General features: G+C 50.0%; 1 protein-coding gene across 2 annotated transcripts in view; it reads right to left on the bottom strand.

Moving 5' to 3' along the window:
* Positions 1 to 1,845: 1,845 nt before the first annotated feature.
* CLUAP1 (clusterin associated protein 1) overlaps positions 1,846 to 16,511 on the bottom strand; it is a 56,442-nt gene continuing 41,776 nt past the window's right edge. The window contains exons 10-13 of one of the 2 annotated variants that reach the window (XM_041406174.1): positions 12,023 to 12,127; positions 4,357 to 4,412; positions 2,635 to 2,676; positions 1,846 to 2,350 (exon numbers count right to left, since the gene is read on the bottom strand). In XM_041406174.1, the coding sequence (XP_041262108.1) occupies positions 2,195 to 2,350; positions 2,635 to 2,676; positions 4,357 to 4,412; positions 12,023 to 12,127 (359 nt within the window). In that variant the 3' untranslated portion in view covers positions 1,846 to 2,194. The remainder of the gene's footprint in view (positions 2,351 to 2,634; positions 2,677 to 4,356; positions 4,413 to 12,022; positions 12,128 to 16,511) is intronic. The other variant, XM_041406183.1, reaches the window with a different exon arrangement.

The following is a 16,511-nucleotide window of genomic DNA, read 5'->3' as shown; positions in this document are numbered from 1 at the left end:
GGACCCGGGGTCCCCATGGCCTGGGTGACTGCAGGGAGATCCTTGGTGCCACCTCAGGGATGAGAACTGGGGCAAGGAAAGCTCCTGAGCTCCTGGCACGGCCCAGGAGGACCGAGGGTGTCGGATCAGGAGCGCAGGAGGGTCAAGACTCACATTGAAAGCTGAGGGATGTGTGTGCCCATGTCTGTGTTCATCCAGCCCCTGGGGGAGCTTCAGGGAATGGGGGAAATCCAAAAAGGACTGAGGAGAGGCAGATGCCACAGCCAGACCTTGTTTTTGTGGGGGATTTATCTGCTGGTGGCAGCATCTCCTCCTGTGCTTTGTCACCCCTGGCTAAAAACAGCCCAGTCCAGCAGCCTCCCCTGAAATCCCAGATGGACACAAGAGATTTGCTGCTGCCTTGCTCAGATGGGAGTGATGCTGTGAACCTGGGCACTTCTAGCAGGTCCTGGCTGGTGCTGTGCCCTCAGTAACAGGCTGGTGCTGGCTAGACACACCTAGAGTGTTTGGCAGAGCTGCTCTCTAACAAGAGAGAGGTAACACAAGGCATAGGAGTGGAACCATCTAGAAAGACCTTGGAAAATAAAGAGTCCTCAGGAAAATGGAGGAGTAAAAAGGGGAATGTAAGAGGAACTGCACTGCCTGACGGTGGGATGTCTCCAGTTCATCTTGGTGCTACACCAGGACTGCCTCAGCTCAAACTTCTGCCTCAGCTTCAGGCTGGAGCTCTTGGATCTCCTGCTGCTGTCACCGGTGTTCTGTGACCTTGGAATATGTCCTCCTGATGTCCCAGCTGCAGGGTCTGTCCCCAGCAGGTCACCTTTTGATTAGGAGAGCAAAGGTGGTGCCTTTGTCTGTGTGGCAGGGACCCAGTGACTCCCCAGAGGTGCCAGGTTTGCAAGTGACCCAGCAGCCAAACTGTGAACCCTCAGAGACCCCTGGAGCCACTGTCCCCTGTCCCCAGCCCAGCCAGGACACGCTGCCACACTCAGGGCAGCCAGTGGCTGGGGGCTGATCCCAGAAACACTGGGCTGAGCTCTGGAGATGTAAATGCTTGGGAATAAATTAGTTCTCGGATGAGAAGATGCCTCTTGCAGCCTTGCTCTTGCACTGCAGGACATTTGGGACGGGCTGTGCTGCACTGCCCTGGGCTGAAAGCTCAGTTCACTGCCACAGGGGCTGCTGCTGCTGCCTGGCACGAGCAGCTGCAACAGCAGCAGTGGCTCTGCCACATGCCTGCAGGCTGTGCTGGAGGCTAGGTGGCACTGCTGCCTGGAGAGAGAGGCTCTGGCTCTGTGCACACCAGCTGTGGAGTCACTTTTCCATCTGAGCCTACAGTACAGGAAACAGAAAACTGTGACTCAACTGCAGCCCTGGTCTGGGGGTCAGATCATCACAGAATGGTTTGGGTTGGAAGGAATCTCAAAGCCCATCCATTCCCACCCCTGCCATGGCAGGGACACCTTCCACTATTCCTGCAAGCCCTGTCCAGCCTGGGCACTGCCAAGGATCCAGGGACATCCACAGCTGCTCTGGGCACCCTGTGCCAGGGCCTGCCCACCCTGCCAGGGAACAATTCCTTCCCAATGTCCCATCCAGCCCCGTCCTCTGGCAGTTCCCTGTGTCCTGTCCCTCCATCCCTTGTCCCAGGTCCCTCTCCAGCTCTCCTGGAGCCCCTTTAGGTCCTGGAAGGTCTCCCTGGAGACTTCTCCAGTTTTAACTCCACTCCTTCAGTCTCCCTGGTGCTGCTCTTTGTGCAGACAAGCCCTTGATTAAGTAAAGGATATGTTTAGGATAAATAGATTTAAGCCAGATTTAAAACCAATTGAGATGCATTCCCAGAGCAGCTTTTCATCCAGTTTTATTAAGCCAAAGAAATCTATTTGGACATAATAAAATGCAGGGAAATCAAGCACATGATGCTCACTGGAGTGAGGCTTCTGACACTGCAGTGCACAAGAGCCAGTTTAGTGCAATTATGGAAATAAGTGCACATTACTGTGATTCTCATTATGGATAAACTGCTCATGCTTTGAGATTCACAAACCTGGCAATCCAAGTTTAATTTTCAGGTTTAATGAACATTATTTACCAACTCCTGAATGCACACTGACACACACTTTTCAGACAGCAGGGTATTAGCTCCTGGCCTCTCCAAAGTTTGTGCTTCAAGAGGCCTCCTGCTCCTGAAGGGTCAGAAGTCATTATCACTTTGCTCCAGTGGCTCTGGCTTCCTGGCTCGGAGACTGGATTTGCCTGGGGAGATTTCCATGCTGTCATCTTCCAGATCATCCTCCTCCTCCTCGTCTTCATCTTCATCCAGGTCAATCTCACTATCCCCTGAGTCATCCTGCAGGACAGGGAACAGGAGTCCATGACCAGCTCAGCTCTGCCCTGCCAGGCCTCTCTGCCAGCCCAACGTGAGGGATGGCAGCGCTGGCTTCCCCTGCACTCCCAATGGATTGCAAACCTCCTTCCCCACCCACGGGGCTGATGAACACAAATTCCCTGACTTCTGCTGGCTCTGGGCTATTAAAAGCCTGTCAGGGTGTTTTAACACTCAGGTGACAGCTACTGTGAGCCCACAGAATGGAGGGGAAGTGGAAAAGAATGAAGCCCAGGAGAGGAACGCACCTGAGCCTTGTGCCGGCCTGGCCGTGCCGGGGCTGGGGTCCCCTTGGAGAGCCAGAGTGGAGGAACACGAGAGGCAGAGCAGGAAAAAAAAGTACAAGAACATAAAAGAGAACAGAAAATACCCAGGCTGGAGCAGGGGAGAAGGCAGCAAAGGCAGGCACAGCTCAGGTATCCTGTGCCACACCAGCAGGTGACAGAGGCTGGACACACACTGCTGGCTCTTCCTAACTCCATGAGCTCCTGGAGGGGCTCAAAGCAGCCTCACTGGCTTCATTCCCTGGGCTGGGACACACCAGCAGAGGCCTGTGAAGATCCCTGAGCTCTGAGAAGCTGCAGTCACAGGGCAGAGCCATGAGACAACTGCAGTGGCTGCAGCTGAGGGAAGTCACAGGCTGAAGGCCTTGGCTTTCCATCCCTGGCTGTGCTGGGGCTGTGCCAGCACGGAGAGAGCTGCCAGCAGGGAAGTCTAAAGGGAACAGAAATCAGAGGGTGACCATCCAAATCTGTCACTAACGTGGCCAAGGAGAATCAGGCAGCACTGGGACTAAAGTGGCAACATCTTCACTCACAGCACAACACTCTGCCCTTCCCAGAAATGGGTCTGGATGTCCAGGAGGCAACAACCCATTAGGGCAGGAGCAAAGAGCAGAGCATGGGCTGCAAGTTCCTCTCCAAGACCCAAAAGCTGTGGCTGCCCCATCCCTGGAATTGTTTTAAGTCAGGCTGGATGGGGCTTGGAGCATCCTGGTTTAGTAGAATGGGTCTCTGGGTAGAACAAGATGGGTTTAAGGTCCCTTCCACCTCAAACTGTTCTGGGATTCCCAGAAATGTCTGAACTCCCCTCCTTGAGGGGTGCCTGCTGGATTGAGACAGAAAGGTTCCACCCACACTGGGAATTAACAGCAGCACAGGTTCAAACACAAACCCACAGTCACCACAGCTGTACTAGTTCCTAGCCCTCTCCAAAACATCATCTGGAGAGAACAGCCCCACTGCTCCTGGCATGGCAGCAGCTTTTTGGGATGATGGGGAGAGCTAACTGCAAATGCCAACCACATCCCAGCAGCTGGCTTCAGCTTCCTGGTGCAGTTGTGGCCACTCAGGTGTGCCCAGAGGCACGGAAAGGCTGCCCATGGATGCCAAAGGCTGGGCACAGACACAGAGCAAATGCCTCCTGTGCGAAGCTGTGTGTGCCTTTTACACTGCCTACTCACATGAAAACCACGACCAAGGGCAAGGCCAGGAGCCCTGGGGCAGCAGGAATCCCAAGGGCACAGCTCACAGTCCTGCTCTCATCCCTGCCCCATCCTCCAGAGCACTGATGCTGCCAGTACAGGCCATGGACAGGGCTCCAAGGAGTAACTTTTTAGAGCAAGGAGGGGGATTTGGGTCCATGTACTCAACTCCAGCTGCACTGCACTGGTCCCTCTTCCCAGAAATCTGCCCCACAGCTCACAGGAGCATTCCTGCAGCCTGTGTGCCACTAGTTCTGCACTGCAGGATGGGGTGAAAGCCCATGGAGCACGAAGACTCCAAGAACAAAGGAAAATAAGGAGATACACATTTGTGCTGAGGAAAGTAGTCAGCCACTGGAAAGGAGGGGAAGAGCAGCCTGGGGTGTGAGGATTCAGCAGGTAAAAAGGTGTCTCTCCAGCTGTGGAGAGGGCTGGCATCTAAAGCCCTGTCAGAGAAGCTCTGCAGACACATGAGATGGTTACTCACATCCTCCTCCGTGTCTCCACCTTGCATTGATCCCACGATCCGTGTGCCAACTCTTCCTGCAGGAGCAAAGAGAATCCCCATCAAACCTGGCTGGTGGTACAGGGAGGGAGGAGGAAGGGTCAAGCTCAGGGTGCATCCCTCAGTGACAGGATGAGATCCCAGTCCATGCAGTCACCCTCCTTGTTAAGCCTCATTGTTCAGGAGAGGGTAGGAGGGGGTAAGGCAGACAGTAATTAACATTGGACTCAATGATCTTAGAGTTTTTCTCCAACATTAATGATTCTGTGATTCTAGTTCCAGTTAGGGTGCTATTTCCAGAGCTACCTTATTCCAGCATGATGGTTCTGGTAGGACAAGAGGCAATGGACACATTAAGAAACAGGAAATTCTATCAGAACCAAGAAACCTTTTATTATGTGAGGGAAGTCAAACACTGGAACAAGGTTGCTAAGAGAAGTTTAGGAGTCTCCATCCATGGAGATACTCAAAACCAAACTGGATGTGGTCCTGGACAAGCAGCTCAAACCTCCTGTTAGAGCAGAGAGGCTGCTCCAGATCACCTTGAGAGGTCCCTTCCATCCAACCCAAAAAATCCATGAACTGACACATTTCCTCCTCTGCTTTGGTACACAGAGAACAAAAGCCTGGTTTTTCCATGTGGTGAAACCTTTTTCCTTTAGAGCTCAGACCCTTTCTGATATTCCAGGATGGATTGAATCTCACAGGGAAACCTCAAGAATTTCCTGATGGGAGTTAGAGTGTGAGGCTGAAGAGGGAGGTGGGCTCTGCAGGGAGCTCACTGAGAGGGGAGCACACACGTGTGCCTGCTTGCCTGGCTTTGGCTACCAGAGGCCATGGGAAGATGTTGGCAGGTGTCCTTTGCTGGGGAGGGAGTCTGAAGTGTTGGGAACAGGGAGAGCAGAGCTGTGAGCAGGGAGAAGCTCCTGGGAGCTGCCTGGGTGACTCAGCCCTGCTGCTGCAGCCACAGAACCCCCTCAACACTGGATCTTATTTCCAGCCCTGCTGTGTCCGTCCCATCTCACCAATTGTTCATTTCCTGCCATCATCAGCTTCCTCCATGCCAAATATGGATTGTTCCAATCTAGAACAATCCAATCTGTGCTGTTTTTAGCATGAAAACAAGGCAGCTTTAAAATATAGCCTGGCAAACCTCTTTTTTTCTACTTCCCAAAGCACAAAAGATGACAGGTCCCCTTTGTCCCACGCAGTTTGAGCTGAGTTGGTGATAGGAAGAAGCTGCCTAACTCATCCACAGCTCACCAAAAAAACCCCTGTTTTATCAAGGCAGAGCATTAAAAGGATTTTATGTCTTTATAGAAAAAGCAGTGGCCTCTATGCAGCAGTTGCTGATAACACAGGAAGTGGAGATGGAATTAAAAGACTTCTGGATAGATCTGTCTTCCAGCTTTGGAGACTTTTGCTCTTATTTATGCTACACTAAATGATATAAATTTGGGGGTGATCACACCTGACATCCTTAGATAACAACAGAACCCCATTTTTGCCCAGCTCACAAATGACTCCTGAGTTTAACTGCAATTTTACTCTGTAGAAGGCCCAACATAAAGTGTAAAATTGGGAATTACTACCTCAAAAAGGAGAAAGCTGCAGGGAGCTGCTAAAAGAAGACAAAACTGAGAGATTCTGAATAGAAAAGAGAAGCAAGATATCAGATAAGGAGAGCTTATGGAATAGGACAGTTCCAAATGCCATGGGAAAAGTTAGAGAATGCTCCCAGGAGGTGTGCAGGATCTGCTCCTCCCTCAGTGGCAGCAGTGCAGATATCCCAGGGACACATAACTGCTCACACCTGCAGGAACTCCAGCATCTGCTACTGCCTGGAGCTGGATCCCTGCATTGTCTAAGCCAGGAACACTCCCTGAACTGGCAGCTGTGGGATCAACAGGGTCAGGTCCTGCAGCAAACCCTGGGACACTCCCAGGGCAGACCCCAGCATGCCGAGGGGCTGCAGCAAGCCCTGGGACACTCTCAGCATACAGAGGGGCTCTGACTTCACCTGAGCACCAAACTGTAAAGAGGAGAGAAATCAGATTTTCCATGGAGCATTATTTTCACCCCCAAACCATAAACCCCCACGTTTCCCTGTGTGGGGAATGGCCCTGGTGTGTTCCTGTGTCTACTGGGGGCAGGCAGGAACCAGAGGAGGCACCTGCATGGCACAGGGAGGGCTGGGATGTTGTCACTTGGCTTCCTGGCCTCAGTTCAGCTGGGCTCGCACAGCTGCCAGGAGGACAGGGCCTGTGGTGCTTCCTTCCAGATAATGTGACTCCAGCTGGGACAGGCTGTACAGAGCAGTAATTAGGAAAGATGCTGGTATGAACAGGCTGTGATTCACTGCACCTTTGGAGTCAAATCTTCTCCCCATGCATGGCCATGGTTTGTAGGCACTTCAGAGAGTAGAAGGCAATGTGCATCCATGATTTGGAACTGTGAGCTGTTGTCATTGTCCCTCTGTGTGATGCTCCCCATTTTACCAACCTGTGCAGCTGCCCACGATGGAGCCACAGGGCTGGGATGATTTCCAGCTCCTCACCAGCAGTACAGGTTAACCCTGTGCCTCACAACGAGGAGTGACACACAAGCTGAGAGTCTGGACAGCCTGGGAAGGGGGCAGGGGGGTTTGGAGCTGACACATTTTGCTCCCAGTCTGGAGATCTGCAGTCAGTCTCCAGTGCTTAATGTGAATTCACAGCATGGGGTCACACAGACTCTTCCCTCTGCATCACATTCCCTTCCACACACAGAAAAATGGGATGAACCTTCTGCCTGATCCTTCTGAACTGCTGTCCTTTGGGCACTGTGCTCTCAACCACTGAGTGATGGAATATCCTGAGTGGGGAGGGACCCCCAGGGATCATCCAGCCCAAGCCCTGGCCCTGCACAGACCCCCCAACAACCCCACCCTGTGCCTGGCATTGTCCATACACTTCTGGAGCTCTGGCAGACTCTGGCTGTGCCCATTCCCTGGGGAGCCTGGGCAGTGCCCAGCACCCTCTGGGGGATGAACCTTTCCCAAACTCCAGCCTGACCCTGCCCTGGCCCAGCTCCAGCCATTCCCTGTCCCTGTCCCAGAGATTGGAGCTGCCCTCGGGAGGAGCTGCAGCCCCCCCTGAGCTCTGCCCTCAGTGTCCTCCTCCAGCTGAGCAATCCAAGTGCCCTCAGCTGCTCCTCAGCCCCTTCCTGTGCCCAGGTCCCTCCTCTGGACACTCTCCAACAGCTTTAGAGCCTTCTGATGTTGTGGCACCACAGCTGCCCCGGACCAGGGGTGAGGCCACGCCAGGGCAGAGCAGAGCAATCCCCTCCCTTAGAGCAAGACCCTGATCCCAGCAGCATTTTCCAGGCATTGCCAAAATCCAGGGACTCATGAAGCACAGCACAGCTGCTGCATGGGGGAGCTGCCTTCAGTTTATTTCTTACACCTCCATGAAAAGGAAATCTGCTTGGAAGTGAGGGAGCTGTTCCCACCATTTCAGACCTACAGACTCTCCTCCTCCTTCACTAGGTCTGATGTTGGGATGGCCCACACCTGGGGGAGGTTGAGAGGAAAGGAAAACATCTAGAAATTCCACAGCAGAAATCTGAACACAGGCACAAGCTGGAGAGAGAAATTCCAAAAGCACAGTGACAATTCCCACTGAGAACAGGACTTTCCTGCTTTTTAGCCTGCCTGTGTATGGAAGGATTGGAATCAGGACTGTGGAGGCTCACCTCAGAAGATTTGCATGGCAAAACTCTCCTTTTCCCTACAGGACTGGAAAAAATGAGGGATAATTCAGGCTCTGCAGCCTTCCCCCAGCAGGCAGGGTGCCACAGGCACTCAGCAGCAAGTGCCCTCTGCCAGCACACCATTAACACCCTGATCCTCTGGGCCAGCTCTGCCCAGGACAGGGGCTCCAAGAGAGCTGCTCTCACTGTGTGGCTCTGGACTGATTGTCTGCTAAAAAACCAGCGTTTTATAAAGCTGTCCTCTCACAGTAAAGGTCAAATGGGGCTGAAATTGTTCCTGTTTCAGTAGTGAAATGGTTTCTGAGGTCTGGCCAGGACAAAGCCTGTCCTTAACACCAATGTTGTAAAAGGAAATGAGCTACAGCACGGGGAGGAATGGTTCACAGGAGCTGAAACACCCTGGCAGTGTGGAATAAAAGGTGATTTCCAGGCACAGCTCCACAGGGATGGACTATTTCAGCTTCACTCAGCAGCACTGCCTTGTCACCAGCACAGAGAGTCCCAGTCTGCCACCTCTGGGAGGGGAAAGGTCCTCATGATGCCACAATGCATTTCAGGACTCTGCTCCAAGTGACTTGAAAAGATGGATCTGCACATGGAATCATAACATCACCTCAAAATCTGTCACTTCTGATTGTGTGGGTGACAAAAATCTATTTAGTTCAAGAGGAGACAGGACAGGTTCTTAGGAGAAACTAAATGTACTGAGGGTTAGCTTAAATCTGTGCAAGCCACAAGTGATGGGGCTGAAAGAGCTGGAGAGCAGCAGGGAACCTGAGGGAAGCTCCCATGTGCTTCCCCAGACATTTTCTTTCAGCCAGGGCTGGGGACACACCAGGCTGGCTGGATGCTTGCCCAGCACCCCCAGAGTGGTTCTGCATTCCCAGGACAAGGCTGTGCATCCTTCACCCCCAAGGCCACCCCAGCTGCACATGAACTGCCATCCTGCTGCAAACAACTCATCTAGGGCCTGGTTCAGGCAAGAGGGTTCTCCACACTGCAAATGGTTAAGACTTCCAATGCTGAAAGAATTTATTTTCCTTTGGCTCTCTGACAAAACAAGAATCTTACTGCAAGTGGCACCACAAATTCAGGGAAGTCCATTGTACTTGTCACAGCCTCAAATATCTATTGCCAGACAGAATAAAAATGGATGTGAAATTTTATTCACATTGACAATGCTAAAATTAAAATGTTCAGATCAGACTGCCTCCAGCTCTGGTGTCCCCAGCACAGGAAGGATCTGGAGCTGTTGAGGGAGAGTCCAGAGGAGCCCAAGGAGATGCCCCCAGGGCTGGAGCCCCTCTGCTCTGGAGCCAGGCTGGCAGAGCCTGGGGGTGCTCCTCTGGAGAGGAGACGGCTCAAGCGACACCTCAGAGCCCCTTGCAGGGCCTAAAGGGGCTCCAGGAGAGTTGGAGAGGGACTGGGGACAAGGGATGGAGGGACAGGACACAGGGAATGGCTTCCACTGCCAGAGGGCAGGGCTGGATGGGATATTGGGAAGGAATTGTTCCCTGGCAGGGTGGGCACGCCCTGGCACAGGGTGCCCAGAGCAGCTGTGGCTGCCCCTGGATCCCTGGCAGTGCCCAAGGCCAGGCTGGATGGGGCTTGGAGCAGCCTGGGACAGTGGAAGGTGTCCCTGCCATGGCAGGGGGTGGGATGGGATGAACTTTAAGGCCCTTCCCACCCAAAGCAGTGTGTGATTCTGTGATAAATCAGTGTATTCTCTAATCTACAAAAGCAAATGACCAGTGACACATGGGTTTACTACAACACCCCCCTTAAGGAGGGGCCTGTCCTTCACTGTGATACTGTGACAACAAAGCAGCTGCAGCTCCCCAGGCCCACAGGCAGCACCTGCAGCTTGGCCCCTGCTCCCCCAGCCAGGAGCTCTCACCTCCCTGCTCCCTCCTGGACCAGAGCCCTTCCTCCTTCCCTGATGCTGCTTTTGCCAAGTTTGCTGGCCCAGCAGCACCGAGGTCAAAGCTCCTGAGCCCATTCCAGCTTCCCTCTTCAGCTGCTCCTGCCTGTTCCTCTCTGCACATGGGGAAGGGGTTGATTTTGTCTCTGCACCACACAAGTCTCCCCCAGCTCCCTCTTTGCTGCTCCATGGGAAACCAAATCCTGTTACTTCAAGTCTTTTAGTTGGCTGAAAGAACAAAACCAGGAGCAATATTGTCAAACCTGCATTTAGTTTGAATTTTGCTGCATCTATCCAGAGCTGATGAAAGGGCTCTTGAGGGTGAGTGTGCTGATTTTTCTCAATTATACCAAGTGGCCTAAAAAGAGAGATTATCTCTCCCTGAGAATCTTGCCTCTATAATGGCAAAACACACTGGAATATCTGCCTACCACTGAGAGAGGGAGGAAGCCTTATCTCCCAGTACTGATAACTTGGGAATTAGAAATGTAAAAGATGGAAATTAGAATGTAAAAAAGATATAAAAGTGCACTCCAGCAGCCACAGGGACTGAGCACAGTGGGCTCCTTCTCCTTAGCTTGAGAGTAAATGTGGCTCAGCAACATCACCATGTAAGAAAACAAAAAGCTTCAAAAGAAAGTGACTGAAATATCTTAAACTGAGTCAAGGAAAAAAGCAGTAATTAACAGAAATAATGTTTTTGTTATGCTGCCTTGATCATTAAATGCATCTTAAATGCAAATTACTGAAGAACACCAGCAGATCTGTGGTGTGTTTAATAGCAAACATTCAGCCCTGGTTTTCTAAAGAAGCTGCTGCTTCTGACATTCATCTCAGGTCTTAAAGTCTGATGAACTGAGTTTCCATTAAAGGTAATTAATGATAACAAAGCTCTTCCTAGAAAAATAAAATCTACTGGCAGCAAAATCTACAACTTTTAGAGTAAAACTCTAAAACTGCTGTTAAGAGCAGCAGGGACTCAGGTTATGGTGTTCTCAGAGATGAAGCATCACAGTCAGCTACAGGGTCCCTTCCAAAGCTCTAAAACCTGTGTACAAACCTTTCTTTGAGAAATGCCAATGTAAAATATTCCTTGGACAATATCAGCGTTTCTAGCACTTAACAAGACTTTTCAATTTTCAAGGAAAACAGAGGAAGGGAGGATAAAAATGCTTCAATTACACTGACTTGAGAACATCAGCTTCTTTCCCTGCTCTCAGTCAGAGAGGGGGAAGCAGAATTCCACTCACAAAACCCCACATTAGCAGTTTATCTGAGGAACAGCTTCCAGCAGGATGGTGGCACATGAAACCCCCACAGGCACTTCCTCCAGAGCCCAGAGAGGTTTGTGCTCACGGCTCAGAATCCCTCACTGCTAACAAAAAGAACTACCCTGATTTCCTGGCTGTGTTTTGCTCAACTCCAAACTAAGCAGCACATTTCTTTTCCCACCTGAGTGAACCACAGACCTTCACCCAGCAATTCCTCTGAGCTGCTTGTGAGCAGTAGGAGCAGAGGCTGCAGTTGCACTCCCCAGGAAGCAGGACAGAAGGACAGAAGGACAGAAGGCTCACATCCCTCCCTGGGAGCAGTAGCTCAAGTGTGCTCCACATGTGCCAAGGCAGTGCAGGTGGCTTTACTGACTCACTGAATGTTTCCCAGCTGAAACAGGTGCCAAGAGCTACAGGGAAATAAATACTTTGCAATGAGAAATGGGATTGCCTCCCTAAGGCTTTGTACAGAACTGCTTCAGGAATGTGTAAGGCAATACTAAGGCAGGACTTTCCCCAGTCAATAATCCTGCATTTGCTCCCTGGAAGCACTGTTTTTCCCACAGGGCTTTAATCCTCCTGCAGCTCCTGAGAGCTGAGCAGTGCCCAGATCCTGAAGGGTTTCAGGGGCTCCTTACATTTGCAGCTACCCAGGTAATTGCAGGACATCCTTGTGGCTCAAGGCAGCTCAGGAGGGGTAGGATACCTGGCAGGAGAGTTTCTGTGCTGATGCGGTGCCTCGTGAACTGCAGATCCCCCTCGCTGTCAGACCCTTCATCCTCCTGGATTTCTATGTCAGAGTCATCATTACCTGATGGAAAACAAAGGCAGCTCATTAATATCACCCAAAGCAACCCCAGCCCAGAGCAGTAGTTGGATACAGGAGATGGCAGCAGTTCTACCTTTGCTCAAGCCAAGAGGAATTGAAAACTCCTGCAGAGAGCATTGGCTCTGCACAAGGAAATGGCCAATTTCCACATCCCAAGGAGAAATCCTTCAGCAGGGGAGAGCCAAAGCAGCACTCACTGCAAATAAGAGCATTGGGACAATCCCAGGCTGTACCATAAAGGTGCTGTTTAAAAATCCCCTCTGGGCATGAAGAGAAGCTGCTACTTCAGCAAGTGATTTAAAGATAAAACTCTTTGAAAAGCATTTTGGAAGTGTGTGTTTATTATCCAGGCTTTACCCTGACACCAGCAATGTCAAAACCCATCTCCTTGGACTATTTGCCTTTCACTTAATTCTAGATAAGGACAGTTCCACATCTCCAGATAAAGGAATGCAGCTCCAGCCAAACCCAAGATGCTGGACAGGGAAGCTTCCAAAGACCAGAACTTCTTCAGGTATTTTCATCATCTGCCTTTGTTTCCTTCTCCCCATCCAAAGAAGAGTTCCCACTCCAGTGCCAGGACAAAGCCAACAGAACCCCATGGGAGGACCCAGCACAGCAACATTTGCTGCTGATTATTTAGAGAAAATAGGCAATTCTTTCCCAGGTACATTTAATTACACACATGTCCGAGCTGAAAATGGAAAGAACTACTTTAATTAGGATTAGTAATGAGCTGACACATCTTTGCAGTATTTAATTATCACACAATATACAAATATTAGACATTTTCCCATCCTCTTTTTCACTGCAATATTAAGTTAATGAGAAAATAATAATGGCAAGGGAAGTATCTGCCAGCCTGGTAAGATTACAAGGCTCCAGCAGAGTTAGCTACAATTTCTATTTGCACTTTCTTCTTTGGCAAGTGAGGGAATCACTCACTGCTGTGTGACCTGGATGCTGCTCCTGTTTGCCTGGCATTTAGGAAACTGAGATTTTATTCAGCCTTGCAGGGGCAAACTCCTTGGGAGGAGCCACGTGGAGCTTACAGAAAGGATTCAAATGCACATGGAATCATAACATCACCTCAAAATTTATGCTCAACATATTAAAGAGTGAATTTATCATATCTGTGATGGTTCTTACTGCTACTAAAATGCTCTCATTCTTATTTTGTGGAGTTTTTTTTCCTTCCCTCTTGGTTATTTATTTTATTTTTAGCAGCAATTTCTCCCTTTCAGGCTTTGTCATTCCTGTTAGGCAGCAGCACTGCCCAGAGCTGAGGATGCTGCAGGGAGCCCACTGATTTCTTTCCCATTCCATGTCCACCTGTGCTTCCTGCTCCTGTCTGGGATCTCCTGAGTCTGAGCTGCCAGCTGAGCAGGGACCTACAGCTTCCCACTGCCAGAGAGCAGGCTGGGATGGGATAGGGGGAACAAATTCTTCCTCGTGCCTTTCAAAAGCCTGGACTGCCTTTCCAGCCAAATGAAAATACAAATTCATCACCTGAACTCCCAGCATGTCATGGAATGGCCTGGCTTGGAAGAGACCTCAAAGCCCATTTTGTTCCACTCCTGCCATGGCAGGGACACCTTCCACTGTCCCAGGCTGCTCCAAGCCCTGTCCAGCCTGGCCTTGGGCACTGCCAGGCCTGCCCAACCTCCCAGGGAAGAGTTTCTTCCCAAAAACCACAATACAGCACTTTTCCTGCTGAGTTGTGACTTTGAGATAAATCCTGTTATGGATCCATGGCAGAGTTTGGGTTTTCCTTGCCCAGCCTGGCTGCAGTCCTGGAGCACAGAGCCCAGCTCAGAGCATCACTGCAGTGAACTCGTGCCAGAGATCAGAGAAGTGACAGCTGCAAATTCAGCAATTCCAAAATTCCTGCCTTCAAGCCTCCTGCTCCCTCTTGAAACGACATCAAGCACCTTTTTCACTCCCCAAAACCAAATATACTGCTCCAGTTCAGCCCAAGGGTTGCTGTTTCCAAGCCCAGCTCTGCCCATGTACAATCTGAGTTACCAGCTGAGCTGAACTGTGCTGAGCCCAAATCCCAAGGACACAGAACCAGTGCACAGTGCTAAGAAATTATCCAAATATACAAGAGAAGCTAAGTACAGGCTTTTTATCAGGATTCAATCAAAGACCAGCCCAGCCCAGTGTGAGCTGTCCTAGGCAGTGTCCCACACCAACCCTTCACTCTACACCCAGTGTGCCCAGCTCTCACCAAAATATTCTTGGCATTCATAAAAAGTGACAGTTCAGGAAGTTTCATTTAACAACATGCAAAAAGACTTATTGCCCTAGAAGAAGCCACAATCTCATTTGTGTACCACTGCACAGACAACTACCATCAATTTTGAGGAGACAAGGAACATTCCTTACGAAAAAACCAGATTTTTCTCAGGATCAGCATAAGGCAATGAAGATAATCAGCCACAGCACCACTAATTACCACGTGCTCGTACATGGAGTACAGAACCCACGGAATGGAGCTGGCTTATGAGATTTATATGGGTTTACATGAGGATTATTGGAATTCTCACAACAGACTTATTTATTATTATTCAGCAATCCATGTGCCCCAGTTGAGGCCAAGCTGGCAGCTTCCAGAAGCTTCAGACTGAGGTTTTAAGCAGCTCTTGTATTTTTATAATGAAAAGGTAATCAGCAGAACAAGTCTGTAAATTGTGCTGGGCCCATCTCCCCACTGCTGTGAATGCCTCTGCTGCACAGAAACACTCCAAAGATCAGCCTCAGAGAGGATATAGTGGGATTTTTAAACCCCACTTGCCTTTCATTTCAACATTTCTATTTCATAAAGATGGGTTTCAGTCAACTAAATTAGTTTCTTTTAAAGCTGTCTAGCCACAAAAAATACATCCTGGTTCCACTGATCTCCAAAGGTGGGATTTTTGTTCCTGTTCCCACTGCCCCAGAAAAAAGCCAGAGCTGATACCTGGACAGATAATACTACATTGAAATGATTTAATTTCTGGTAATTTGCAATGCTTGAAGGAAAAGCTCCATGATTTAATAACTTAGCAGTGATTTCATTGCAGATTTGTTAGTTTGCATCAATATTCAAGTAAAGGTATCCAGCTGTAAAATAAGAAGTTACTGTGGTGAGGATAATGAGCACAGTGGCCATTGTTTATTGATATGCCCTGGAATTAGCTGTAAGTGCTGTGCAGTGTGTCCAACTTCATCAGAAAATCACTGCCTTGCAAACACAGGCACTGGCTCCACAGCAATTACTGCACCCAGCAGGATGCTGGTTTGGGAGAGAAAACATCATGAGAACAATCAAATGGGCAGCTGACAGCCACTTGATCCCAAATGAAACCCAGGGAACAAACAGCATGAACTAAGGAACAACAAAAACCAAAGGGGGTGGGATTGGGGTTTTTGATGTGCTGAAGCAGAGTGAAGCAGGGCCCACTGAAAGCCTCAGCTCAGCCAAACCCCTCCTGCTGTCACACCAAACCCACAGCACCAGGCTCTGGATCAGCCACCACACTCCTAAACCCACAGCTCTGCAGGCTGAAGGGAAAGAAAGGCTTGGACAGGAAAATATCTGGAGGGAACATCCTTTGTCCTCAGCACAAAACTGAGATCTCTCATCCCATCCCTAAGAAGAATTCAGCCAGGTACTGAGAGCTACTGAGCAAGGTCCAGATGTGAGCAACTCCTAGGAATTCCATGGAAAACTTGGGATGGTCAGAGCTGTGCAGCCAATAACTGGGCAGTAACAGCAACACACAGCAACAACAAGGTTGCAGAGGTAGCTCTAAGTGCACTTATTTACCTTGCATGGTCAATTTAAGGTCACAGAATTATGGAATAATTTGGGTTGCAAGGGACTTTAAACTCATCCCATTCCAGCCCTGCCATGGGCAGGGACACCTCCCCCTAACCCAGGCTCCAAGTCCATCCAGCCTGGTCTTCCACAGAATCCAAACTCCCAATTTATCAATGAGGATGATTAACCACTGCCTGGGGAACCATTAGGTGTCAGCCACTTGAAATAATTTAAATTAACTCAGGATGACAAATTCCACTTAAGCTGGGATTTGGAGTCTGACCAGGAGTGAGCAGTTAGGTTATTTTTGGGCCCATTTGATCAAGAGGTCATATTTGGTGACCAGAACTATTTCTAACAGTCTTACAAGCCAAAAATCCATCCAAGCACTATTAAATTAAGTCATGAATTTGCAATTACCCAACAAGCATCACACAAAGCTCCTGTGGACCAGTTCCAAGTGTCTCCTACAAGAAGATGGATGGCCCAGGCACCAGCAACAGCATCCAGGATTCATCCAGGAGTCACCTCTCCAATCCCACAGCTGCTCAATGGGGCTTT

This window comes from Onychostruthus taczanowskii, unplaced genomic scaffold (genome assembly GCF_017590055.1).
Source record: "Onychostruthus taczanowskii isolate IOZ18803 unplaced genomic scaffold, ASM1759005v1 scaffold10, whole genome shotgun sequence".
Taxonomy (NCBI): domain Eukaryota; kingdom Metazoa; phylum Chordata; class Aves; order Passeriformes; family Passeridae; genus Onychostruthus; species Onychostruthus taczanowskii.
This window is presented reverse-complemented; position numbering and strand designations above follow the sequence as displayed.